The following is a 27,655-nucleotide window of genomic DNA, read 5'->3' as shown; positions in this document are numbered from 1 at the left end:
GTATGCTTCTAAGTATCTTTTGAGGCATCTTTTCAAAGTCAAAGTTTAAAACACAAAACAACATTACACCAAATATTTCAAAAAGGAATATTAAATCCATTCAGAACAGCTATTACTTAAATGCATTTCATTTCATTGCCTATGCCAATTTTTTAGATAGTGGATTAGATGAGTAAAGATGAAAAACATGCCTCTTTGTAAAACATCAGATGTGTACACCTTTTATTGCCTTTGTCATCTTTGGTGAAAGTGTTGGGAAACAGTAGTTTCAAAGCTTTGGAACACAGACCGTAAATTGGTTTAACCCAATCAAATAACATCTTTGTTCTCAGTTGTAGGGATAACTTCAGTATTTGTACCCACCAAAGTATTGCTGTAAACTCACCAAACAGACTAAACAACAAATACATACTGAAAGAAATTATTATTAATTTTGTATTTCCATTAAAAGGATGCACACATCAACAAACAAAAGCAGAGGATGGATATTAAATAAAAATAAAACTAAGAATGGGTGAAATTTTTTTAATTATACTTATGCAATGTTTTCATAATGCTGAATTAAACCTGGGCATTAAACATTACATTAAGGCTTTTGAAATTGCAAACCGATATGTTTTATAGCAAAGAAAGGAAGAAAAAGAAATGGGTATATAAAGATTTACAACTCTCACACACAGTGCTGTCAGCGATAGTAGTTTGTTCTTAGAATGCAACTTGGTCTTCATACAAGAACCTCACCAATTTTCGTCAATGAACTAGGTAATTCTGTGTTGTTTTGTCTTTTTCAAATGGGAAAACAGAGGCTTCCAGTATCTTAGTCACTGACACAGAAAAAATTTAACCTAGTGTCCATCTCGACTGCATGATGAGGAAAATCTGACTGGCAGTTTTCTGCTTCAGCAGTCACTGTGTTTTCACTATTATTACATGTAACTTCTAAAGTTAGTGAACGCTAAATTAATTTTTGTGACGAAACTAATAATGTAAAACTTAGGGCTGAGTCCCTTAGACTTTAGTCATAAAAATAGTCATTAACAGCAAGGAACATGAAAACCTATGTGCTTAAAGATTTAGGGATTAAACTGGGACAGAGGAATGGGCCAGCTATTACAGAGTAACTCTGAAATTTCATGTTCTCCTTCCCATTCCCACATGTATTTCCCTGAAGAGACAAATTCAGTATTTACACAGATTTGTTGTTCTTGTTTGTGCATGTGGATAGGTTTTCACACATTTTTCAGCAGTTTTTGAAACATTATTTGAAAATTAATGTAGCAAAAGTAGTTTCCAATGTTTGCATTGGCATTCATTATGATGCAGATACTGTTGTTTGTATAGTATGATTTATTCATTACAAAAGTTAAGTATAGTGTGTGAGGAAAAGATTCCTGTAGCAAAGATGCAGATGAGAGATGAAATGCAAGAAAAAGTGTTGGAATAGAAGAGTGAAGCTTAGCATGTATTTTGGTTCCATAGCTGAGGTTTGGATTTTACAGAACTTATTTTACTGTGTCAGGGGAGGAATATCTAGAGATTGCAGGTCTATTATAAATCTCTTTTTTTGAGGCTTGTCAGTCAAATACTTTTCATGTGTACTGATGTTCAGTTCCTTAAATAATTCAGAATATTTCCTGAACACTGCAGCAAATTAGATAAGTTTGTAAGAGCAATAAGTTTATGCAAAGCATTTCCTCATCAATTTCCATTTGTGATCAAATCTAAATACAGTTATTTAAATAAATATTTAATACAGGAAAAATCTGGTTCACTAACCTTTAAGATTCATTCCCAGTTAATTCATATTCCTCCTACAGAGCACATGAATTTACTTGTACTGAGTGTGCCTCCCTCTTTGTGACATGACTGTTTCGAAATGTCATTGTTACTATAAACTACACTACTGTGATTGCACATACTGCAATAAATGAGTGTTTAATAGAATACGTGCAACGCATTATGTAGCATATCATTAGCATTATTTTGCTTTCTTGAAGAAGCTTAGGAAAAAACAAAATCAAATACTAAGGCATCTGAAATTTTAGTGTAGACCTGACATGTTGCAGACTTAATGTCCAATAGTTCATTGCAGTATTTTCTGAGTTCCCACAAAGAATTTTGTTCAAGAACTTTATAAATAGCAGCTTTTCTTTAATATTACAGGATTCTGAGAGGTTACTTCATATACTTTCTAAATGTTCTTTTTTCCTGGTTTAAAAATGCCCTCATTAAATTCTTTGCACAGGCTTTCCAATACTGAAAATACAGTCTGTTAGGATCATTGGTGTTGATTGCATTGCTAGAGCTATATATTTACATGCAAAAAGCCAAAATCTGGAGTACATTCAATATTTTCAAGATTACAAAATTTTAAGTTAGTTTTCGTTCCCTGCTTTTACTGATTTACAGTTAATATTTTGGCAGTGCATTAAGGCAACTAAGTGAATAGGTGCTAAATCCTGTTGAGCCTTTAGAATAAAAAAGTATTCAATAGATTTTAACTGAATACAGCTTTTAAAAAAACCAAACTTTCTTCTCTGCAGGCTAATAAGTAAGCAGTGTACAGGTCCTTTAATTTCATTTGACATTATACATGCAGCCAAGGAGTAGGTATTTATCCATTCCAACAGAAGATGTTGTGTTAATCTCAGTAGAGGATCTGCCTGGAAAAACAGTCAGGTAGCTTGAGCCATCCTGTGCAATGGTCCATATACAATAAATAAGGGTATATGAACTTCTCAGTATCAGCTATTATATGTATACCTTCCTGAATTGTATCGACATGGAGAATGAGATTGGTATCTATGGAATCCTTATGTAAAAGAGGAATCTATTCATCTATATATGCCACTAGTATAACTCATTTCATACTTCTGAGAGAGACTGGAGTCATAATAATAGGGTAAATTCTACGCTATTTGCCCAGAGTAGTAAAAAAAAAATATTTATGAAACACAATGAGGGTCTTACTTCCTTGTAATTAGGCGTTAACATCTTCAGGGTAATGAAAAACATTGTATTGTAAAGCGTAATATGCAAAACATTTTTGGCAGTCTGTATAATTAACTAGTTTTCCATATTAGAGGAATCTCATACAGGAGATCTTGTGATACAGCTGTTGTATCTGCTTTCTGTTCCTGTTTTATTGGTGTTAAGGTGTGTGCTGCTAAACACTGGCAGCGTTTGTAATTACGCAACCTTCCAGCAACAAAAAGTACATTTCAGCCTGCTAATTTATGGACAATTGTGATTCTCACACTTCAGAGCAGCAGGTCTTATATTAACTTTGGTGCAAGTCATTTGATGGTTCCTTTGTTGCTTATCATCTTATTCAATGTTTTCTCATACTTCCCCTAGTTTTCCCCAAATCAATATTCAATTCATGTCGAAAGGAAAGTACTGTAGGTGTTAATTTACTTGGATGACGACTTCAGGGATACATTTACTGTCTTACCATAGCACCATGCCTCAGTTAGAGTGCAAATCTGGTCTTTGTAACTACTGTCAGTGAGGAGCGACCAGTGAGGGGTGGTTCGGAGCAAGAGCTTGACATAGGTGATCAGAGGTTATATCTACTTTATGAAGCTATGCACTGTGGAAATCAGAGGTGCTTCCCAGACTTGGTTTGCGTATGAATGCCAGATGATTTTTTTACTTTGTGTTGGGATGAGGCAAATTCTGGCCTGTACCCTGATTTGAGACTAAGGATACCAAACCGCTCAAGCTGGGAGGGAGCTGTGTTGTGCTCAAACAGGTCGTCCGACAGGCATGTTATGGGCACCAGGGTTACAGGTCACTGTAAATATTACTTACCCTTCAATCTACAGGTATCCTAAATTACCGTCTATAAGAACTTGTCTCTCTTCATTACTGTAGAGTGAATTTCAAGAGACAAACCTCACTACTGGGGCATTTAGGTAGGTGGTGAGATTTTTTTAGGCCTTTACCTCCTGTTGGATTAGGATGGAAGCTGCTATATAATCCTCTTGTCTTTATTGCTGAACTAATTTAGCACATACTGATAAAACCAAAGCTGCTTCGAACTTCAAACAGGGAATGATAACATAGAAGGTGAGGAAAATTAATTGCATTTATGCCAACTGTCTGTCATGCAAGACCAGGACAAATTAATCTCCTGTGACCTGTTTGCTCTGTTGATTTCTTTGGTGTTATATTAAGGAAGAATGTGATCCATTATCTATTGCATTGCTAGGAAATAAAAAAGAACTATGATTAAGTATACCCTCATAATGAGTTGTAATGCTGCTTTATTTTATATACATGAGAAAATCGACTCTTTATTATTGTGGCTATTAGAGCACGTCAAATCTCAGATGAAGTCTGCTTTCAGCAGAGGAGTTCTTTTTCCACTTTATGCCAAAATTATGTCTCATTGAAATATTAGTTCATCCAAGCTGAACAATGAAGGCAGGATGTTTTGATTTTGGGAGCTAGAAACCTTTCCTTTCTCCTGACTTGCTGTAGCATTTTTACCTTTTCAAGAGCAATGTTTCATTTGTTAAGTTCATCTTTTTGAATCTATGTTTCTACAGAACAGAAGTAATAGATCAAGTTGTTGTACAAGCATCTTTTTTTCAGAAGTACCCCAAAAGTAAATTATTAAACCTAAAGTAATTTCAAGAATTTTGTAGTCTGATTGTCATTTTAATGAATGAGCAGGTATGAATATTAGTATTATGTTAATTAGTGGGTATATGAATGCTGACAAGCTCATGGAATCTAGAGGGTGTTTATTTCATTTATTTCAGCTGGACCAAGTTTCAGCTTTTTGTTTCTAAGAGACGTTTTGTGATCATTGAAATACTGACAAGCTGAGAGCCATAGTTCCACAAACTGGAATTTTTTAAGAAAATGGTGTTTAATGATGTGACCTTGTTAATCAAAATTCCAAAAACATCATCTGTTTACATATTTTTCAGTACTATCATTGTTGTGTTTGCAAATGTAAAGACATATGCTAAGCAATTTGTCTTAAGTAGAAGCTGACACAGTGCTAACAACACTGGAAGCCTGCAAGGCCTGGAGGAGAGGAAAGAAAATACAGCAGCTTAGTGTAACAACTGTCAGCTGTGAGAAAGTAGTAGCATTGCTCAACCAGCTACGCTGCTTTAGGGATCTTTGCTTCATACAGCTCCTTGTATTGCTTGACTGAGAGAGTGAAATTTCTGTGACATACTTAACACTAGGCAAAATAGGCTGATAGATTGAAATGTGACTGTAATAGTACATCTGTACTATTTTATAGACTCATAGGCAGTTGTTGGTGTGTTTCTTTTCTTGTTTTAGGGAGCAGGAGTTTTTTCCATTGTATCATTAGTGGCAGAAAGCATCTAGCAGTACAGTCCTGCACCAGAAATGTTCAATAGTTAAACAATATGGTGGCAAAGCAATGGCTAAATGGTACATTAATATTAAACATTATAAAACATAAAGAAGGGGACCAGCCACTCTTTGTGCTTCTGTTCGAAAGGAAAGGAGGTAGGATGTAATGCTTGTGAGCATTTATAATATCTGAAGTCTTCCTTTTCAGCGCAATCCTCCCATGCTGGTGAATGATCTGTTTGAAGATATCAAAGATGGGGTAATGCTAATTGCCCTTTTGGAGGTTCTTTCAGGGCAGAAGCTGGTAAGAACTTCCTTCCATCTGAATATACAAGGTAGCTGCATAACTTCTCTAGGATAATATGTCTCTATATTTGAATACAGTAAAAAACCTGACTGCTACATAGCAAAGTAAGTTTATTCACGGAGTGGACTATTTTGTTACAAAACAAAGCTAAAAAGAGATTATTACAGACTGGCATTCTTGATTTTATGTATTTTATATTAATTTTGTCTTAGTAGTTCATAAAAATTGCTTATTTGTATTAGTCTTTGTAGTTCATCTGGGTGTTACTATGGCACAAACAAGGTCTAAACTGCAGGCTATTTCTATACGCCTTGAAGAAATAATGACAGTCTTTTCTTGTTAAATTTACAGCTTTCTCTCTGAAAAAAAAAAAGCGAGCCCCTCAAATTTCTTGGGGTTATATCCATTTACCTTGACAGCTGCTTTGCTACTGTGAAGAACCTTAAGTGATGCCAAATGGCTTTTTCACAGCCAAGGGGCCACAATGTGCACACGGCAAATAGGCTGTCTTTTGGGAGCCAGGCTGGTTTTGTGCATGTGATGTGGAAGAAAAATGAAAGGGTTTAGACCAGGGGCTCTCACTTTTTCCAAACCAGCTCGCAGATCGGGTAGCAGCTTCTGAAGGAGTAGAGCAACAGTCTGTCATTCAGCTTGCTCTAGGGTTCAGATGTTATCTGTTCCCTCACATGCAGGCAATTTGCAAGTGCCACACTTTTGCCTCTTTTTCCATATTTCAGCTCTGTTTTGATTGCAGGTGATACCCAAAATTAGGTAGTAATTCAGACTGCAAGAGTGATTTTACTGTAAGATGGGAAAAAAGCTATCCTTTCTGGTGTGTTTCTGCTCTGTTGAAATACACTTACTTCTGTTTCTGTTCGTCTAAGACAGAAAGTCTCCCTCTTGTGGCAAAACAGAAGTAGTAAGACAGGAAAAGAATTTTAATGATGACACCTGTTATAATGAAATTCACGGGATTGTATCCTGCCTATATTAATTAGTGAAAGGCAAGAGATATTACAGGACCAGAATAACGTCTGGTTAATTTAAAGGTTATGTATACCATAATATGATATTCTGTAGTAACTGCAAGAGGAATTTTAGAATCTATAGCAGGCCTTTGTTAAATCCATTTGTCACTCTATGAACATGAATTTAAATTATAGTAGTTGTATATTTGCATTAGAATATAAGATTCAGTGGGTAATTTAATTCCACTGTAGAGTATTAGAAGCCTAGGATATGTTCTTGATTTAATTCAAATAATCCTGTCTTTTTTTAGCCCACAGGTCTGAAGTCCAGCAAAATTCATTGTTCAATGAGGGTTTGTGATAGTTGGGTTTTTTAATTGGCAGGAAGATATTAGAAAGTATTGATAAAAATCCTCTAGGTAAAATGTATTCACTGCAGACTGATTTTTAAAAACAACAATCACATTGACTTCTCCTTTGCAGGCAAAAATATTTTACTGAGAGAATGTTGCCCTCTTTCAAATACATATATACGTGTATGTGTGTATAAAAATAGTACTAGTTTATTTTACATAAGAAAACTAGTTCTCTGATTTGAGAAGTTTATGGGCTGAAGCCGACAGCTTGCATCCTGAGGTTATTAAGACATAAATAACTTTCTTAGAAGTATCACATCTATATCCCCTATATCTGTCAGTCTTTCCTGTTGGTATACGCAAAGGTACAATTTGACTGTTCCAAGGAACATTTTTACATGTAAATCAGACTATGGTATGTACATAGACATTTATAATAATCTGGAACTTCATTTTTTGTGGCAAACTGGCATAAATCTAATTAGAGTTTACAGCGTTCTTTCTCTTTCAGCCTTGTGAGCAGGGACGTCAGCTGAAGAGAATTCACTGGGTTGCCAACATTGGCACAGCTCTTAAATTTCTAGAGGGAAGACGGGTAGGTTTGGTAGCACTTAGTCCTGCTTTTTCCTTCTTTTTTTCTTTCTTTCCTTAAATGTATGATTTGTATCCACCCACCTCTTCTTATTCTCCAAAATCTGAGCTATGTATGCAGTCTTCAGTTTCTACACAGTTCCTAAAAGCTGCTGTAAAGTAAAAATTACAAGATCCAACACTAATACGTAGCAATGTATAGGGTAAACCTTTTCCTTTTTTAATTTTTAGTTAGAATCACCTAGGATGATCTCCTTCCTTTTTTCTTTCTTTTTTTTTTTTTTAATGTGCTTTTCAGCTCCTCATGTTCCCTGCTTTCCTGTTGCTGTTCCCAGCAAAGAACAATGATCTTCAGCTCAGTAGAGGCAAATGATTAAAAGAATAGATTTATGGACTTCACTAGGTTGTACATGCAAAACTCTACTCCCTGAAAGTATAGACATGAAAATGTAGAACAGTGTGACCCCCTATTAGCTTGGCAGGATTTCAGACTTAATTCCTGGATTGATTCTGGTAACGTCAATGATGTGGCCATTTTAGAAATGAAAAAAAAAATAATTATAAATTTAACAAAACAGAAAATCTAAAAGCTCAATGTGATCTAGGTATGAATATCAAATAAAAGCACTCTAATTCTACCTTTTTTCCTGACTTTTCTCCCTGTATTGTAATGACTTGAATCTGGTTTTTTAATTAGATTGCAGATATTTTGTTCTTCTAATTTCTGCATTTTAGTTCAATTTTTCTCAATGCAGATATAATACTTGACGAATTTTACATCTCCACAATGCTGTACACCGGGAGTTGTTGGGTTTTGGCATTCTTTCCCTCTTTCTAACCCTATGGCATCTTGACCTAATTATATTTCTGTTACATGGGAAACAATCTCAGCAGATGCCTGTAGAAAGCAAGCTATAAGAGAATTTTTTTTAATTGAAAAATGTATAACCAAAGCAAAGACAAATGTATTCCCAAAGAAAAATTCAGCTTTAGCTCACAATTTCAGTATTTAATACTGAATATATGCAGCCTGAGAGTGGAGTCTTAGAGAGAGCTGCTTTCTGGTGAGACCTGCGTAAGTTAAGACAAGGCTGAGGTGTAGAGCAAAAAACCCATGCTTCCCTAGTTTATCTCTCACAACATAGCAGGTGACCTGAACTTTGACTGACACAGCTTAGATCCCAGAAACAATAGAGCAGTGCAGCTAGATTACTGACCCTCCTGAAGATCAAGATAGATTGCCAGAAATGGAGCACTGTGGTTTTGCTTCTCATGTCTGAGTATTTTTGTCCGGACTTGTCTTAGTTATTTTTGTATGTACTTTGTATCAATATGCCAGATTTTCTTTTAGAGGGAGTTGGAAATACACAGTGGGTCAGGTAGATTGGTGTGCATTAGCAGGTGGTCTCTAGGTTGAAGCCAGCCTGAAGAATACATCTATCCAGTCTGTCACCCTTTTCCTCCCAGAGGAGGTGGGGATGCTGTTAAGATAACAAATGCCTCTTGAGCAGTTGAGTGCAGTCCCTGGTCTGTACTCAAAGGTGAACGGATGGAGACAGGTGGCTATGTGCAGCACTTTGGGGTCTCCTTCCTCCATGGGCTCTCCCATAAGTAAAGTTTATTACACATTTAATCAACTTCCTATTTTCACTGTCGAAACAGACTTCTGCACATACTCCTGTTATACTGCAAAATGCAGCTGGCAATTAATAGATATCTTTCTGGGCCAAACTGTTTTTGTCATGGTTCTGAAAAGTTTATTTTGTAGTTGTAGATCCATTTTAATGGAGTATAAGACAAAGGTAACACAATAACTAGACTAGATAGGCTATGCTTCTCTGAACAGTAGCCTAATCAGAAGCTTTAGCTGAGTCCCTGTAAATCTTTTGATCTGTAATACATATAAGAAAACATCATTTCTAGAAAAGAAAAGCTTTTGTTGGAATTGGTCCAGCTAAGAGAATGAGACTCTTGGTATGTTTTTCTTCAGGTAGGTAATAGAAAATTTTCCTTATTGGCTGGTATAGAAGCAAGTAATGTCAGTTTTCCCAGAGTTTTGTCAGATTTCTTGGCAGAGAAGGTTGGAAATATAACCTGTGGGATTTCTCCTCTGTCTCTTCGCAAGTACCCTGTAGAGTTTTAATACTGAAAAGAGCTTCACAGCCCTGAACAACAATTTTTTTTTCTTTTGCTCTTGACATTATCTAGTGGGTTTCCAGCTGCAGAGAACTGCAGTCTTTTCTTTGTTTTGGGGAGACAAACGAGGTCATCTAAAGTCATTCTCCTGGTTTTCTTTAACCTATTCTCCAAGGTTTTTCCATAACCTTTGTCCATGAACAAGCTTGCAGTGCTCAAACACTTCAGCAGCCCTTCGTATTTATATCATGATTGATGGCAGACTCTTTAGTTTTGCTGTGGAAATAAGTATTAACATATTTACTAATTTTCTAATACTACCCGTTTTATTCCATTTCCTTGAACATTATCTACCTGTTAAATTCTTTATGATGTACTCTTTATCCCCTCCTTTACTGCCTTTTATCTTACAAGCTTATTTTAGGGTGATACTTTATTCAGACTATAGATTAGTATTTCGGAGTTAAGAGTCATGTAATCTGTTCCCATTTCTGTTGAAAAACTTCATGTGACCTTGGACAACTAATTTTTTCCAACTCTTTTCTTATATTAAAAGAACTATAGTCAGGTTTGTCTTGCAAGGGAGCCTTAATTAGTGGTGGTAATATTCTTTACAATAAAAGGCTCTCTACTGGAGAACTGTGGCATTCTTTTTTCCCTTATCTTTCTTTTATGCTTTCTACCCTCCTTTTCCTTTTCTTGTTTATTCTTAAAATCACTTTTCTACTAGAACTATAACAAGAAAACCCTGCATAATTTAAAATCTGTTAGAGCATTAAATTTGCTTTCCTTATTAATTATGTTGTAAGATGTGCCAAAAATGTGCTTTCTTTGCATTATAAAATTAAATTAATGCATTTACCTAATAATTAACCATTTAAAACTTATTTTTGTATCATCTTTTTCCCTTTGTTTTTTATGCTAGTCCATATACAGAGGATCTCCGGTTTGTACAATGGTTCTATATAACTTTTATTGTTCTTTCTGCTTGCAATTAAATATTTTTTCTACTAATAATAGCATGCAATGGTTTTAAAAATCTTTCATTACCTATATCTATACTTGTCTAAAAAGTAAAATTGCACCATTCGATGATTTTTTTAAATTAAGAAACTTGTTATTTGATTGCAAAAATGCATTAAAAATATAAAACTGATTTTAAATGCATTTCATAATTGTTATCATTCCATGTGTGTGGTAATAATACATGTTTTCTTTCATATATAGATTAAGCTTGTCAACATAAACTCAACAGATATTGCTGATGGCAGGCCTTCTATTGTTCTTGGCTTGGTGTGGACCATAATTTTATATTTTCAGGTACTACATTTTTTGTACTTCAGTGTAGATGCTCAAATAATGGTTCAGAACATCATTTCATATGAACTGGTGTACTTCCAGTCTTTCACCATAGCTAAGTCACTTTATAATTAGCTGAGAATCTGATCCTGAAGAAAGCAGCAGTAGATGGTAGGGGTGCTTCACATTGGGTAAAATTAGATACTTGTCTTTAGAATAGATTGGTCTGGGCCTAGAATGGAGTTCCTTCATCACTGGAACATATTCTTCCACTTTCTCTGAAGAATACAACAGAGCAAAAAAAGAAAAGGATAGAATTGTGTATTCCTGTTACAAGTACCTTCATCAGCCTCAGTGGTGATTGTGCTGTATGTCTAATTCCAGTGCACTTGATGTCAGACAGTAATTATTTTCACACAATACATGTCAACATGCTGATTTCACTGGGAGATGCAGATATTTGCAAGGACAAATTTTAGCTGGGGATGGTGTAGATTGAGAGGGGTTTGAATTTGTAGAAGAGAAATCATTTACATTCTGTTGAAATTAGGTGGGAGGGAAAAATGGTTTTCTAAATCCTGTCCATGTGAGTTAACCAAATGAGTCACTGCCTAACAATTAAAAAGCCAACTGATCTTTTTACTCTTCTTTCTGGAGTTCTTTGGCTTTGGCTTTCTTGTGGTGTAACTTTCATGTCTCAGGGATGCTTTCTCCTAAGCACCAGCCAGTGTGACACCTTAATGGTTCAGATCTCCTTTTCAGAAGAAAAGTTAGCCAGAATGATATTATCATTTTTATTTTCATTTATAGCTCATCGAGATGAACGGAGAAAATTATGCTTCTCGGAGTTTCTGAAACTCTAGTTTTGTGCATCAGTTTTACTTGGGTCATTTTCGAGCTTTTCTTTAGTTGTCACAGGCAGATACATCATTTTGACATGAATGAAAGCAGAAATGCATGAGAGCTGTGGTTCTCATTGTGACAGACTCATTCTGCAAGGTGACAAAACTTTGTTTTCTAAGTAGACAGCACAGGCAATCTTGCAACGTCCTCTGGATATAACTTTTTCCTGTTAAAGAGCCAAATTGTTAGTCAACTTAATGTCCTTAAAAGAGTCAAGTTAATGATTTTCATTTGATGAAAGCCATGATGCGAATAACTATAATATAACCTCGGCAAGCACTGCTAATGCACTTTGCCTGCGGTACATTCACTGTTCCTTCACAATGTACCTCTAAGCAAAACTGCAATTGAATTTGTGCCAAAACAGTACAATGGTAAATGAGGAACTATCCAGATGAGATCATTGAGGTCACTTCCATTCTTTAATTGAAAGAGCCTCCTCTGAAATTAGTGTATTGTTTTATAATTTGAATTCAAGCTAAATGTAAGGCATTGTGTCCTATTTAAACTGTAATTTGTCATAATAGATAACATGACACGCTTGCATAGTGTTTAAGCTGTGGGGTGTCAAGAAAGTGAATGATTGCTAGATATCTTGTACTTCTGAAATTAACACCATCATCTGGGCACATACATTACCATTTTTGAAGCTACTTTAATCTACAGTTAAATAAAACACAGCACGTTAATCATAGGTTCTGCCCAACTTTATTTTGTCAATTGTACTAGAAAATTATTTAAGAAACTGGTGAGAATTAAGAAGATTATCTACCAACAGTCCATTAACATTTTTTCCCCATAGATTGAAGAGCTTACCAGCAACCTCCCACAGCTGCAGTCGTTGTCTAGCAGTGCTTCTTCTGTGGAGAGTGTTGTCAGTTCAGAAACTGCAAGTCCCCCAAGCAAACGGAAGGTGGTAACCAAGGTCCAAGGAAGTGCCAGGAAGGCTTTGTTAAAATGGATACAATACACAGCAGCAAAGTAAGTAACCTACAAATGAACTGAATTTATACCTTAAGTGCCTACTTTTTCTTCAGATTCTAAACTCTCTTGGTCAGGGATTATCCTTTTGCTCTGTATTTATATAGCACTTCCCTGTGATCATATTCTTTTTGACAACTGAGGCTGCTAAATGTTACCACCATACAACAAGCAAGTAATAAATAATGATTTGCATTAATTTTACAAGCAATCATATTTTATAGTTTCTGAATAATGAATGGGTTTATCTTTGACAGAATGAGGAACTGAAAGGGGAATTAGATGTCTGAATGAATGTGTTAGTCCTGCTGCCAAAATACTCAATGTGACAACGCAAGTCCCACACCAACTTAGCATTCCTCAGTGACAGAGCTTGTAGGAGCACTAAATTCTGGCACTTGTTGTTGAAAGGCAGGTGATGAAAAATTACGAATATCCTTCTGCAGTTTTTGTGATACAAGGGACATATTAATACCAAAATTGCCCTGAATTTTCATTCTTTTTAATCCAAGTTATTTTGGAGTTATTTCTTGATATCTTTTGTTAACCTAAGAATCTTCTCCTTTATTTGGTATAATTATCCCATGTTTGCTCTGCTTCCAAAAAGGCATTAAAAAAAAAAAGCATAATTTAGATCAAGGATACAATAGTAGTTTGATAGCTTCCACAGTAAGAAAATAAAAATCAAAGATGTAAAAGAATTAAATGGATTGATTTATTCAAATTAAGGAATCGCTGCTCTTTGAAGAGATCAATTGTGCAAAACATGGAGGGGAAATGGCCAGTTATGGAATGGTGCCTCAGAGAAAAGAAATATAATTGTAATGATAGAGGCTTTCCCCAATTCGCCAATAAACAGGTAGAATACAGTAATTTGTAGTGCAGTACAGTCTAATTTGACATTCTTCCTATTACACTGTTGTCAGTAAAAGACAGGCAACTGAAAGTGGTCAGTTGCAATTTCCAGACATGTAAACAAACAAAATACAAACAAAGAGTTTTGTAAATGAAACTGTCAACGTTAATGGGAAGAGTAGGTGAAATGTGTTGAAAGAAGCCTAGAGGAAGGATAGACCAGCCTAGACTAGCTTCACATTGTAATTTGCAAGGGCTAGCTCATTAAACTCAGTGAAAGTGTTTCACTGATCGCAGTGAGCTTTGAATGAAGCCTTCATTCAGAATTACTGTTGCTGTGAACCTCCCAATGACATGACTACCTTAGTGTCTAAGTGTGTCCTCAAATGAAGTTTGCATGCTCAGACAAGGTGAAAAACAGTCTTGCAGTCTATGGACAGCCATACCTTTCAGAATTACTTTTAAAAGAAGCAGTCAGGAGTGTGATTCAGTTCTGATTACTTTCTCATTGTATAATACTATTTCTTGATAATTTGTGTTCATTTTTTAATGGACACGTAAGTGTCCTGGGTGTGTGAAATTATAGTCTCTCTCATGCTTTTGGTAAGAATATAAAGAAATTTGTGTGTTACATTTTCACCTGAACAGCAGTGATGTCACTGTTCATACTGTTCATGCTTTCATTTTAAAAGATAACAGATTAATGCAGTCTTTTTTTTTTTTTTGGTATGATACTGATGTGTACCTAACTGAACTGCAGTAGTTATAATGGAGGGAGATATGAAGTGGTTTATAGTGAGGGAGAGAATAGTGAACGGAGCTGTGTACATCCACAGACTGCGTGTTGTACAAGAACCTCGAGAACCTTGGTGCACTTCATTTGTTCAAAATACCGTTGGCTTATTGCCACTAACAAGTCCACTGGAGACAAATACAGTACTTATATGACAAAAAAGTCTTGGATCTTCATAAGCAGAAATGAATTTGTGCAGTGGATGGACGGAGCTGTAGTTGACCCGATTAGCATTGAAGGAACAGCAAGTGGTTTAGATTTAATGATGGGTAGCCGCTGGATGGAGCACCTTGTCTCCTCCCCTATTTCATCTAGTCCTGATGTTGTTGCAAGTCACTTTTTTTTTCCCTTTCATATTCTTTAGGCAAGTTGGAATTGAAATCAAAGATTTTGGACAAAGTTGGAGGAGTGGTGTTGCATTTCATTCTGTTATTCATGCTATCCGCCCAGATTTAGTGGACATGGAGAAAGTAAGAGGAAGGTCAAATAGAGAAAATCTGGAAGAAGCCTTCACACTTGCAGAAGCAGAACTAGGAATTCCAAGGCTCCTTGATCCAGAAGGTACCTAATGTGTAGTTGAAAAAATTTTGAATTACTTGCATGGGTTAAATCAGATATGCTAATTCATAGTGTTTAGATACTTAAGCAGCATTTTGCGCCATTCAGCTAAAAATTAATTTACTGTGTTCTATACTTGTCTAGATGTGGATGTTGACAAGCCAGATGAAAAGTCTGTCATGACCTATGTAGCCCAGTTTTTGAAGTACTATCCTGATCCTCATCATACAGTGACTGACATGCAGGAGAATGACGTAAGTTTCTCTTGCATAACTATACGAATCAGTTTATCATGAGGGGGGCTTCGTAAATACATTTTATAGCTTTCTTATAGTTTATTATGTTTCCTCCTGATGAGCAGTTCAAGGGGAAAGAATGCACAATAAGAAAACTGAGAAAGATTGGCAGAGAATAAAGGAGCAAGTGTTGCAGATGTTTACTAGTAGATGGAGAAAATAGAATGGTGATCCTACAGAGATTTTCCTATTTTCAGCAGTAGGAGCCAAAAAGAACACAAACAGTTACTGTAGATAGTAGCAAACCAATGGATCCTAAAGTTCCCTAAGAGGTTTTCAAGCATAACACCAATGAGGTTGCAATAATTTGTTACCTGAAGCAATGCATCACTTCTGTTTCTATCACACTGGCTTTCTGGATAAGAACAAGAATAGTCCAAGAGATGCTTAGGTATAGTCTTTGGGCTTTTAGGCTCTGGAGGCAGTTACAATTTTGGCACAGGTTTCTTTTCTATTGCACGGTGATGTTTGACTATTTGCTCTAAGGAATTGTTTTCAGTCACGGTTTTTTCTTTTTCTTTTTTTTTTTTTTTTTGTGTGTGTGTGTGTGTGTATGCTCTAGTACATCAGCTTTGCACTAGAATGGCTATACTCAGTGATGCCAAGTGATCATGACTCACTTCCTAAACCTGATAATTTGCTTTCTTCATGGCAAACACAGGAAACACTGCTGAGACAATCTGCTCAGCCCCAGCAAGAGAGAAGGAGGAAGCACTTTTTATCTGTGTTTCTTTGCATTCCTGACAGAGCTATAGAAGGGCTTTGAAAGAAGTGAATCTCCTTCCTTATGGCTATGTGTGGCTAAGGCAGCTGTAGCTTTGCTGTCCAATTCCAGTGCCTGAGCACTGGAATTTTTCATTTTCCTTGCTGCAACATTGGTCTGAGGACATACGTTTGCCCATGCCACAGCATCCCACTCAGCAATGGGGCTGCTGAAGCAGAGGGAGTGAGCACTGAAGCTTCATGATGTGGCCTGTGGCAGGCTAAGGCAGTCCCGCCATCTCCATACCATGGCACGCAATGCAGTTTCTGCTGCCAACAGCCTCGACCAGGTCTCCTGCCTGTGCTGGGGTTGGTTTTTGAGGAACAGCCTCACCATCTTCTCCTGAGATTTATGCAGAGACAATGCAGGAGAATGCAGGACTCGGCCACTCCACACTCTGCCTGCCTCTGGCTATACCCACGGAGATGACAGCACATGAGCTGTGAAAGGGAAACTACTGAGTTGTCTCCAGAATTCCTAATGAATTACTAGGAAGTGAAACAAGAAAAATTCATCAGTTTGACATGCTTAGCTCAAGACCACTTCTTCTTCCTAGATATCGCTAAGATATTCCAGTAGCAATCCAGGTGAATTTTGGTAGAACCACTGATCCCCTGCATGTCACACTGCAGAAATTAGTAATTCCCAGACTTTGAGAAGAAAGTAAGAGTTTGAGCTTGCACTAGATTTCTAATGTCATCGTTCTTCATTTCCTTGAGGAAGAACTATCCATCAATGGTGTGAGAAGGAATAATGTCTGGCAGTTTGAGACAAACTCCACTTCTCCAGTGGAGTCTCCAGTCAAGAATAATGATGGGGCCCTCAATTTTTCTGACGCAAATTCTGCTAATCCATATCTGGAGAAATTCTCATCCCTATCAGGCACCTATGTCCACCTCGCTCCCTAGTCCTGCCCACCATAACTTCCAGTTCCTTCACCCCAGGTCATGGTACAAAATTATGACCTCATGGCATGTGACAGGTTGATAGGAAAGAGATCTGGATGGATCCAGGCCAGTAAGCAATGCACAAAAAGTCCAGGACCCCAAGTAGTCACTGGCCCTGAAGCAGTGAAATGCATAGAAAAAACAGCACAATGCTTTCATCCATTTGGGACCAGATAGATACAAGCTCTCAAATGGCTAAGCTTTTGTCACCCGTTGTCTTTTATTGCTATAAACTTTTGTATTTCTGTCATATATCACCAAGAGAAGCTTATTTTGCACTTGGTGCTTTACTTACGACTTTTCAGGGAGAATCTGTCAAGAGATAATAAAATTTCTCATACTCTGAACTTGCATTTTAAGATATTTGATCTGTTCTCAAGAAAATCGTAATGATAGGTTTGGCAGACTATCATAAACAAATTCCAACAAATGCTAGGACCTTAGTTTACACAGTTCTGTAGGGGAGGGGGAAAGAAGCCAGGAGTTAATGCAGTTGATCCTGTTGACTGCAGGATACCTAGGTAAAACAAGATGTCCAGATAAGCCTTGGCAAAATAAGAGTGTCATACATATTATATGATACTCATGGGCAGATTTTAGTGCTGAAAACCCAACAATGCAGTTTAAAAATATACAGACATTAAGTATTGCTTTCCATATTTATACAGTATTTGAAGGGAAAATTGAAAAGTCTCAATCAAATGTTTCATAATAAAATATCCTGGGGAGTTTTTTTTCACTGAGTACTTTCACATCTTTTAGCCCAAATTCTTAATCGCATATGGGTTGGTGAAAATTAGACAAACGATCATTTAAATCACCAGGTTAAGTAAGGCTATCACAACAGCAGATCCAAACTGATACTGTTGCCAGCAGCTCAAGGGAGATTGCCAGCTGGTGAGGACACACTTGGAACACTGTGTCCAGCTCTGGGCTCCTCAGTATAAGAGACCTGAACATATTGGAGAGAGTCTAATGAAGGACCACAAGGCTGATGAAGGGACTGGGGCATGTCTTCTATGAAGAGAGGCTGAGAGAGCTGGGGCTGTTCAACTTGGGGAAGAGGAGGCTCAGGGGGTCTTATCAATGTGTATAAATACCTGAAGGGAGGGTGCAAAGAGGACAGAGCCAGGCTCTTCTCAGTGGTGCCCAGTGACAGGACCAGAGGCAATGGGCACGAACTGAAACACAGGAGGTTCCCTCTGAACTTCAGGAAACGCTTTTTCACTGTGAGAGTGACTGAGCACTGGGACAAGTTGCCCAGAGAGGTTGTGGAGTCTCCATCCTTGGAGATATACAAAAGCCACCTGGACATGGTCCTGGGCAGCTGGCTGTAGGTGGCCCTGCGTGAGAAGGGCAGTTGGACCAGATGACCTCCAGACGTCCCTTCCAACCTCTGTGATTCTGTGATTCTGCAATTCTGTGATATTATTTAAGAGCACAGTTGATATATTTAAGACTTCTTTTTAATGAAACAGTAACAGTAGAGGTCTTCTTGTAATGCAAGGGGAATGCTCTTTTCTAAATAGCATTATACAAGAATGGAGATTTAAATTCCTTTAAAAAAAATGGAAAAGTGGATTCTGTTTATAAGAGCAAGAACTATTTTCTTTAGTACTTAAGAAAACATTCATGAACTTATCACTTTGCAAATTTAGGGGAAATCTTTGTTGGTACAAGTGACTGCTTGGAATCATAGTATGGCAACTGACTTTCTTGACCACACAAGCCATTTACATACCTTTTTTTAACCCCTTTCTGCACCCATGGTTATTCTGGTATTCGCCTTGCTAAATTAGTTGACTGGAAAAAATGCAAAAGAGAGAGCATTTCTTTTCTCAGTGCACAGAGTTGGCAGTGAATCAGATACAAGATATTTGTGTGACTTTATAATCCATTTACATTGAAAACTCATTTGCTCTTTTTCAAGAAGTGTTGTCCACAGGTTCTGTTCTAGGTATACAAACATATGCAAGATCAGACCAAACATGTAAGATCCGTTCATTTTAAGATAGTCTTTTGTGTTTTGTGGAAACCATGTAAGTGAATTGGATGCCCTTGTGATCACCGTATCTAACAGTGCAAAGTAGAACAGTATCTATTGCCTCTTTCTTCCCTCTTACAGACCTGGAGTATCCATGTCCATCATAAAGCTTTCCATAGGAATTTTGCATTATTTGGTTAGTTTACTTATTAAGGACAGGATTTATCCATCTTTAAGAATCTAAACGCAAGATACTTACACTCCACCTGTAATCAGCGAGATAGACACTTCTGCAGATGGCATCTTTCTTAAGATAGTGCCCTAAATAAACTGTCTTCTGGAATTTCGTGTTGCATAGCATTTCAACAGAGTTAAAACTGACTCAGATGAATCCTTCCCTTAGGTAATGATAGATAAAATGTTGTTGGTAGCTGATTAAGAAGAAATCTAGGCATGCTTTTTATTTTTGTGACCACTATAATTCCCCTATTCCTAGCCTTTCTCTCTTCCCCCTGAAGTCTAGTATAAGGTAATATGTATCACAGAATGGTAGAATCCAGGTACCTGGGAGAAATAACTTTGCAAGAGTCTTATCCCTTAAACTCCTGGAGTACTCTTAATTTCTTGTTTTCCAAAACTAAGCACTGACTTGTGTTAAGTGCCTGCTGTAGAATGAGATGAGTTGGGCAGTCGGTGCTAGATGCAACTGTTTTTTTTCTATTTGTCAAAAGGAACTGAAAGACTGACTATCTATCTCAGTTGCAGATGGCTACATTTAGTTAGAAGAATCTTACTTCAGAGTGGAGTGTGTCTGGGTGGTTTCTGATGGGGGGAGGATTTCTACCCTCTCCCCCTGCCCTCCAGCCAACTCAGCTGCCACTGTGTTTCCTCAAGATGTGTTGTCCACACAAATTCCTCTTCATCTTCCCTCCTGATTTAATGCTCAGTTTATAAGGAATTTGCATTGGAAGAAGTGGAGTAAAGATTGAAGCTTATCCCTTATTTGTGGTTCAGAGGGAACAGCTATTTGCATGGGCATTTCCAGAATTAAAAGGGATGTAATATCTCATGCATGGACCAGCTATGCACATATGTGAACTCGTGTAGTCAACACATCTCAAAGAATCACAGTTACTCTAAGGTAAGTAACTATTTTTCCAGATAAAATAAATCACGTACTGACTAGTAATCTGGAAATCAGATCTAATATGAAAACTACTTCACTAGGTGTGATACAGACACATGAACTTGATAATATTTTAAGTACATCTCGTATTCTTACACATGTGGCTCTTTTATTGTTCTCTGTGGACTTTCTGCTTCCTTTGCTTTATTTTGTTTGCATCTTTTTTTTTCCCCTCCTTCTTCTTGTTTTCCCATTTGTTCCATATTGCTAGGAACTTCAAGCAATCCCAACTTTTGTCATTTCTTTTATGAAATTTAAGGTAAGGGTAATATGCTCCAGAATAATTGCTTAAGTTGGACCTTTCATGCTTGTTATCTGTTTTTATCCTGCACTTATTTTACTTCAGATTTTGGGTGGGTTTATGTACATTGGTTTGCTAGCCTTACGTTAATCTTTCCAAAAAACCAAATAGGTGAACATAATGAGTCTAAGTCTACTTTCTTACATAAGCTGATCCTAACAGCCTAATGCTTAATCTTGCAAATAATTTCACGGAAATATTATAGAAAAGCAAGTCAACTTTCCTATAATAAATCTCAGACTATGCTTTTGGTTTTCTAAAGTATAGATATAACCATGAAAAAATAGATTATGGATCGATGTTTCTACTCATCTAAACTCATTTTAGATGGATATTTTTGTATGTCTTTAAGTTTATAGAGTAGATACTAGATTGTATATATGATTGTGTTAGTGATGTATGTGGACTGTGGGTTGGAAGGAGAGAGCATTCATGTGTAATTGCATGATATGCACTGCTTCTTTTCACATAAATTATTATGTTTTTAAAAATACATTTTTTTAATCATCTTGGACATTTAGATGCTTATAATTTTCTAGTACTAACTGAGAGAAGTTCAGAAATCTAACATGGAGTATTTGAAATGAACAATCAGATGTGAAACTGGAAGACTGCAGAAGTGAATATATTATGAAAAAAATAACAGGTGTCACTGCAATCAGACAACAGTGTTTATAGTTTGACCTGATTCAGTTAACTACCTTGGTTCCACACCCATTTTTTGTGTGTGTTTTTTTTTGTTTTTAATATATAAGCAATAGGTTATTTTCAGGTAAGTATGATCAAGGGTTTATCTCGTATTATGTATATCTAACTAGTGATATGTGTTAAAGCGAAGATTAATACTGATAGCAGAATTATTCCCACCTTCTCAGTCGATTCAAGTAAGTTTGGGCAGCTTTAATGGGACATTGTTGTACATTCTTAGCATTACACAGCCCCAGTGCATTGCTGCTTAAACTAGTGAAGATTTGAAGTGGTAAAAGCTCTGTCAATTTCTTTATCTTGGTATAAATTTAACTACAGTGGAAGCACACTTCAAAGTATTTCTGATGTAAAGCTTTTATCTTCCTGTGCTCTGATGAGCAAGTAATTCAGAAGATAATCCTGTCACCTCCAACATCTTTATGCCAGCAGAGTTCCTCAATATAAGAGGAATTTTCCTGAGCAGCAGCTGCAAAAATAACTTTCTGAGCTCTTCCAGTGATTTACTGTCTACTTTTACATATAGGCATTAATAGCTCATCCCAGAAGATGATGCTTGGCTCAGCATTCACCATGCATCTGTGATACTGTTGTCAGTGAACATTTTTCAGTAACATATATACAGATATACATCCAGTAACACATATATATATAAGCCAGAGGTTTCAAAAAGAATAGCATAATTAATTTAATTTGTGTATAAACATTTTTAAAGTGACTTGATTTTCTCAGCACATAGGCAATACAACAGTTCAACATACCTGAAAAGCAGGTGACTTATTTTTTTTTAGATTTGAAAGTTCACATTTGAAAATTCTATCCTGGCTGTGCCTGAGAATTTGAAGGTTCACCTGGTTTATAATTACATATTAGAGAACACAACAAAGTACTCCTTTTCCAGTCCATAATTAAATTTCTCATGAAACACAGATGTGTATTTTTAGCTCTTCGAACACCAGAATATTCTGTATTTTATGTAATTCTCAAATTAACTCTGGCATATCCGTTAATAAAATAATGTTTTAACCCTGAGTCTGGGCTGAAAACTTTCTTTGTAAATTTAAATTGTACCCCCATATCATATTGGAACTCACAAACACTTTTCTCTAATTACCCTCTTTGATGTTCTTTAGCAGTTAAGTGCTCCAGTTCTGTTCATCTCTGCAAATCAGTGAATATTCATAGAATGGTGTCAGGATAAATTAATACTTTAAAATGCTGTTTGGAAGTAGCATGCAGAATAAGTCACAGTAGCTTAGATAAACTGAAATAAATGTGATCAGAGATCAATGATCCTCATCCTGGGGAAAGCACAAATAGTTATAATTGTCCTAGGTAGCTTTGATGGTTTATGTTCTGATCTGTATGTTACTTCAGATGTACAGGCTTTAGAAAATAGTTTACATGTCTGTAACAATATCCTTTTGATACTTTTTTACTAAGAGTAAGAACCACTAGGCACTAATGAAAGTCTTGTTTTAAAATTAAAATCTTGTTTTAAGAATGATAGCTCATTCAACCTGATGTTGGTGACAGGTGCCTTGGTGTCTAAGAAAGTGAATCTTTTATGTCAGTTACCCAAACTGAGACTTTAAAATGTTTTTGTATCAACCAAGGACCATTGAACCAAGTTTGCAGGTGATAAGTGATGCACTGAACTGGAAACCTGTGAAAATATATGAATAAATAAATAAAATGCTTATCATGCATTGTTGCTCAGTGTCTTTAATGGCATTCAGTTAGGTAGTTACTGCAACACCTACAAATTCTGCAATTAAAAAAAGGTAAACAAAATATTGTCGAACTAAATAGTAAAAAAAAAAAAAAAAATCACAGAAAACTCAATGCCACCAGTTAACTTTATTTTTTCACTTAATGTCAGAGAAATGGTATGTGATTTAAGAGAGGCACGGCTGTTTGTGTTCTTTACCTTCAGGTACCATAGAGGTGTTCTTGATCCTAGTGATATTCTATTTCAAAAAGATTTGGTCAGACCAGGTTTTAGCCATTATTAAATTTTTAAGCTATGTTGACTGGAATCTTGCAAAATACCTATTTTGCTCACATTGCTGTATGAACAGTTGCAGCCACACAGATGCTCTTACAAAGATTTACCTTAAGGAGGTGCTCCTCAGCAGTAAGAATGTGAGCCATAGAAGAATAAAAGCCAGTGTTTTACAAAACTGAATTTATAGTGTGAACTAGAGGTAATATACGCAACATTGTGACACACTTATTCTCTTCCTGACTTCAAGAATATCTTAAAGTTTCAGTTAGTAGGATTGTTATAGGACTTTCAATCCGTTAAGATGCATAGTTTAGTATTGCCTTTATGTAGCTGACAGCTAAATACTAATAGAGATTTCAACAATCTCACTAAAGTTATAACTTCTAATGAATGGAGTGCATTTAATACCAAAATTCTTTTTTTGATAGCTGAATGAGTAAAGAATTCTCTCTTCTTATATTCTTCTCCTCATAGGGGAGTAGTCCTGGCTTTGCTGGTTTTCTCAAAGAATCTTGATGTTATTTTTCCACACACAGAGCCAACTATCAGACCAGAAGAGTAGGAATTTTATTCTCCTTCTCTATATTTAAATTGTTTGAGAATTTGGAAGTACTGGGAGTTTTGGCTTCTTGGGACACTATGTGCAGTCAAGGAAATCCCAGCATTACAAATAGCTGGAGCAAGGAAGTGTCACATGTGTCCTGTACTGTTTCTCAGGTACAAGCTTTTGGCGAGTGTCAGAAGACAGGAGCATGAGCTATAGTGAACTTTGTTCCAGTACAGCTGCTCTAATAACCTTGCTGCAACTACCCAGCTGAGAATTTACGTAGCGAGTTAACAGTTGTAATACCTGTGATATTTGCATAATCTGTTGTGCAAATTCTGTCCAATCAACCACTCCTGTTTTGAGTAGAGGATCAGTTAAGAGAATTGGTAGAAAAACATCAAAGGAGGTTTTCTTTCCTGTCTGAGGATGTTGTCCTTTCCTCAGCTGAAATGAAGCAATAGGTCAACATTTTTAAAATTAGTAAGAGAAGTTATATTTTACATATTTAAGGCAGCTTTCAAAGAAAGGAACCATAATTGGCTTCTTTCCCAAGTTAGGATCTTTTCTTATAAGAAAGTACTTTGTTTCTTAAGTACAGTCAGTGGCTATTCTTTTTTATCACATGGTCCAGTTTTTCTTCTCTTATGTAATGCTTGAAACTTAATTACTCATTTTAGGTGATTAATTCATTTGATGTGGTGTTTCATTTGTTCGCATTATGTAATAGATCTGTTTCTGACAAATTTTACAGTAATATGGTTTCTTTGGTTTCAAAGAGTAGCTTCTGATTAACAGCCAGCTCATATGGTTCATTGGTTGGAAATCCAAGACAGACATTTTGTATCCTACTTGATTAGCCTGCTTACACAGTGCACCAAAAAAGTTTCTGTTGTCTGCTAACCTTCTTATATAACATGCTTACAGACCTGAGATTTCCTGTTAGTATTTTTCTATTCACTGCCAGGTCACTGAATTCTGCAGAGAACTTTGCAGCCCTGCAAAGCAACAGTGCCATGACAGACTGAAGTGTTAAAGCAGAATTGTAAAACAGATATGCTGTTCTTCAAAGCCATAAAATGGCATGGAAGGAAAAGAAACTGAATACAGTTTTCTTTTCATTTTCCTTGTTAAAACATTCTCTATCAAAATATTTTGCCAACTTCTGAACTTGGAGCTTGATGTCAAGGATTGCCCTGAAGTCACTCAGAAAATAACTTGTTTTTTCAGCAATAACAGACCAGATAATAAAATGGTGGTAAAAGATGATAAAATCCTCTCCTGTCTCAGCTCAATTAACTTTTACTGAAAAATGACTCTGCAAATATGTGGAAGACTAAAATTAGCTGTTGCGGTATATTTAAAGGACTTTGTGTTAGTTTAACATCAGATGAGAACTGCAAGTAATATCTCTGACACTGCAATGTCCCAAATTGTCATGATTTCACCGCTGTAAGACTCATGTCTAGATGCTGAGTTCTCATCTTAACACTCAGGAAGTGCTTTTCAGTTAGACTGTATGAAGATAAGTCATGAGAGAATTGGGCCCAGATGTTCCATTGGCTGTCACTACAACTAGTGACCTTGACTTGCTAGAGAGATGTTAATTTCTGGGCTATATCTGACAACTTTACTAATAGGCTGCAATGTTTTTTGTGTGTGTGGTTGTACTAAATCATAGAAGGAAGACAGACTGATGCTGAGAGACCTAAAGGTGTGGGCAGAACAATTTGAAAGAGACTTAGCCCGAGCACAGGTGGCAGAAACAAGTTTACAGGAGAAATACCAGGTAAGCAGTAGGGAATATTTTATATGATAAGACAGTATTGTCATCATTATGTGTAATGTACTGCAGTATTTTATGCAATCTGTATATATGCAAGTCAATTTACTGTAGTTTAAAGAAATAAGGACACAAACTGTCTTGGCTTTTATTGGTGGAGGAATTATAATGTCAGCTCCAGCTTTGCTACGTAGGACAGTGCACAGATGGTTTGCCTAACACAGAGCTTTTTCTAGCAGTGTGAAGAAGGACTGTCCTAGTTAGAAGTGAGCATGTGTCTGTACAGTCCTTCCAGATCCTGCGTGATATAGCTCAGATGGGAGGTATGACTGAAGGCCGGTTGAGGTGACGGGTGGAGAGGACAGGGCTTAGAACTTCATTTTTACCCCTCTCTCAAAGGTTAATGTCTAAATCAGCAATATAAATTTTGACCTAAATTTTCTCCCGAAGCTCAGCTGTTCTCTAAAAGCAGCCACTGTCTGTCACAAGTAGCATTTAATCCATTTGCTAGTTATCTGATCAATTATTATTTCCTTTCACATAGGGTTCAGGCATCTGATAACTAAAGGGCCATAAAAAAGTCCTGCCTGTATTTCCCTGGAGGGTTCTACAGTCTATTAAAACCTTTAATAAAATGCATTTCAGTGTAAATATACAAGTTTACTGCTACTCCTCTTTGGGAAGGATTAGGATTTCTATCAGCACAAAATTGTCATAGGCTGTAGTACTCCATGAATGTTGAAGAATTTAATTCTTTGACTCTCTGCTACATTGATTTGATTTTCTCTTTGTGCAGTCTTTTAAGCATTTCAGAGTACAATATGAGGTAAAAAGGAAACAGATTGAACTTGTAACCCAGTCATTAAGGAAAGATGGTAAATTATCACTTGATCAAGCTATGGTGAAGCAAGCGTGGGACAGAGTTTCTTCCAGGGTAAGTTGAAAATTATTATGCTAATATATTTTTTATTAAATGAAGCATGAGAATTTAAAATCATTAAGACACCTGTTTGCTATTGATTTTATTAGGCATTAGGAACCTAAAAATGGACCAGGTTTCTAGCACTGTTAATTTATTTTGCATTTGTTTTGGGAACATTTACTGCACTATCATCTTTAATATTGCTCAAAGACAGAATATGAACTTTAAGAAAAAGACTATACTTTGAGGTTTCCCTTTATTTGAAAGTATGTTAACAGTGCTTAGCCAAGTTCAAAACATCATTGATAAAAAGCAAAGTATGCACAATGCCCCTTCAAAATGCAATGTTTTAATGTAAATTGCTAGTTATCTGGGAAATTTTAATATAACACTTTTTAATACAACTAAAAAAAATAATCTGTGTAATACTGAATACTTTATCAATAAATGAAGCTGTAATGCTATTTTTGACCTGGCTGCAATAATAATAAATTAATATTAGTATTTGTGATAGTAATTTTGTAATAATTGAATGAAAAATGCCAAGCGACTTATATTGTTTGTCCCAAATAAGAAGGTTTTAAATCATCATTACTCAGTTTATATTCATGGATTTTATTTATGTCATGTATTTAACAGAGGATCTGCTTAAAAATATTCTGGAGGTTTGACATAATTTTCATTATTTTTTCACTCCCGTAACTGGGATTGGCAATAAGACACAGTATTTTACTGCTGTATTCTTGACTCCACAGTCCTTTGAGACTCATTTGCACTTTACACATGGAAAATATGTTCAAAATGAGATAAAAAGATTTTATTCAAGAGCATGAAATAAATAACATTGGGTGGAAGAAGGTCTCACATCCCTTTCTGTGCCTATTAACTGATGAAATTCCAGATCTTTAGCTTGTCAGTTTTTGCAGTTTAAATGTGGTCAGTTTTGTAACTCAGTTGCCATTCTGGAAGGGAAATGTATGAACCAATGAATCCTTAGAGAGATTTTGTTGCCTGTGAGAATGCTATAATTTCAGAACTAATGTGAAGTTATATACCTAGGTTTATGTCTCAAACATACTCTATTATATGGGGTTTTGGTATTACAGTATAAAGTCTGATTTTTCTC

The 27,655-nt window shown here is 36.2% G+C and overlaps 1 protein-coding gene across 12 annotated transcripts in view; it reads left to right on the top strand.

Annotated features, from left to right (window-relative positions):
• The window catches only part of SYNE1 (spectrin repeat containing nuclear envelope protein 1), a 321,099-nt gene that overhangs the window by 63,571 nt on the left and 229,873 nt on the right, over window positions 1–27,655 (top strand). For 8 of the 12 annotated variants that reach the window (XM_069787039.1, XM_069787028.1, XM_069787027.1 and 5 more), the window contains 10 exons: window positions 5,552–5,647; window positions 7,486–7,569; window positions 10,627–10,647; window positions 10,929–11,021; window positions 12,706–12,884; window positions 14,897–15,093; window positions 15,235–15,344; window positions 20,478–20,525; window positions 25,506–25,613; window positions 26,404–26,541. In XM_069787039.1, the coding sequence (XP_069643140.1) occupies window positions 5,552–5,647; window positions 7,486–7,569; window positions 10,627–10,647; window positions 10,929–11,021; window positions 12,706–12,884; window positions 14,897–15,093; window positions 15,235–15,344; window positions 20,478–20,525; window positions 25,506–25,613; window positions 26,404–26,541 (1,074 nt within the window). Of the gene's footprint in view, window positions 1–5,551; window positions 5,648–7,485; window positions 7,570–10,626; window positions 10,648–10,928; window positions 11,022–12,705; window positions 12,885–14,896; window positions 15,094–15,234; window positions 15,345–20,477; window positions 20,526–25,505; window positions 25,614–25,933; window positions 26,007–26,403; window positions 26,542–27,655 lie in introns of those variants that run through there. The other 4 variants (XM_069787029.1, XM_069787031.1, XM_069787032.1 and 1 more) reach the window with 4 other exon arrangements.

The sequence above is a fragment of the Haliaeetus albicilla genome, chromosome 7 (genome assembly GCF_947461875.1).
Source record: "Haliaeetus albicilla chromosome 7, bHalAlb1.1, whole genome shotgun sequence".
In the NCBI taxonomy this organism is placed as follows: Eukaryota; Metazoa; Chordata; class Aves; order Accipitriformes; family Accipitridae; genus Haliaeetus; species Haliaeetus albicilla.
This window is presented reverse-complemented; position numbering and strand designations above follow the sequence as displayed.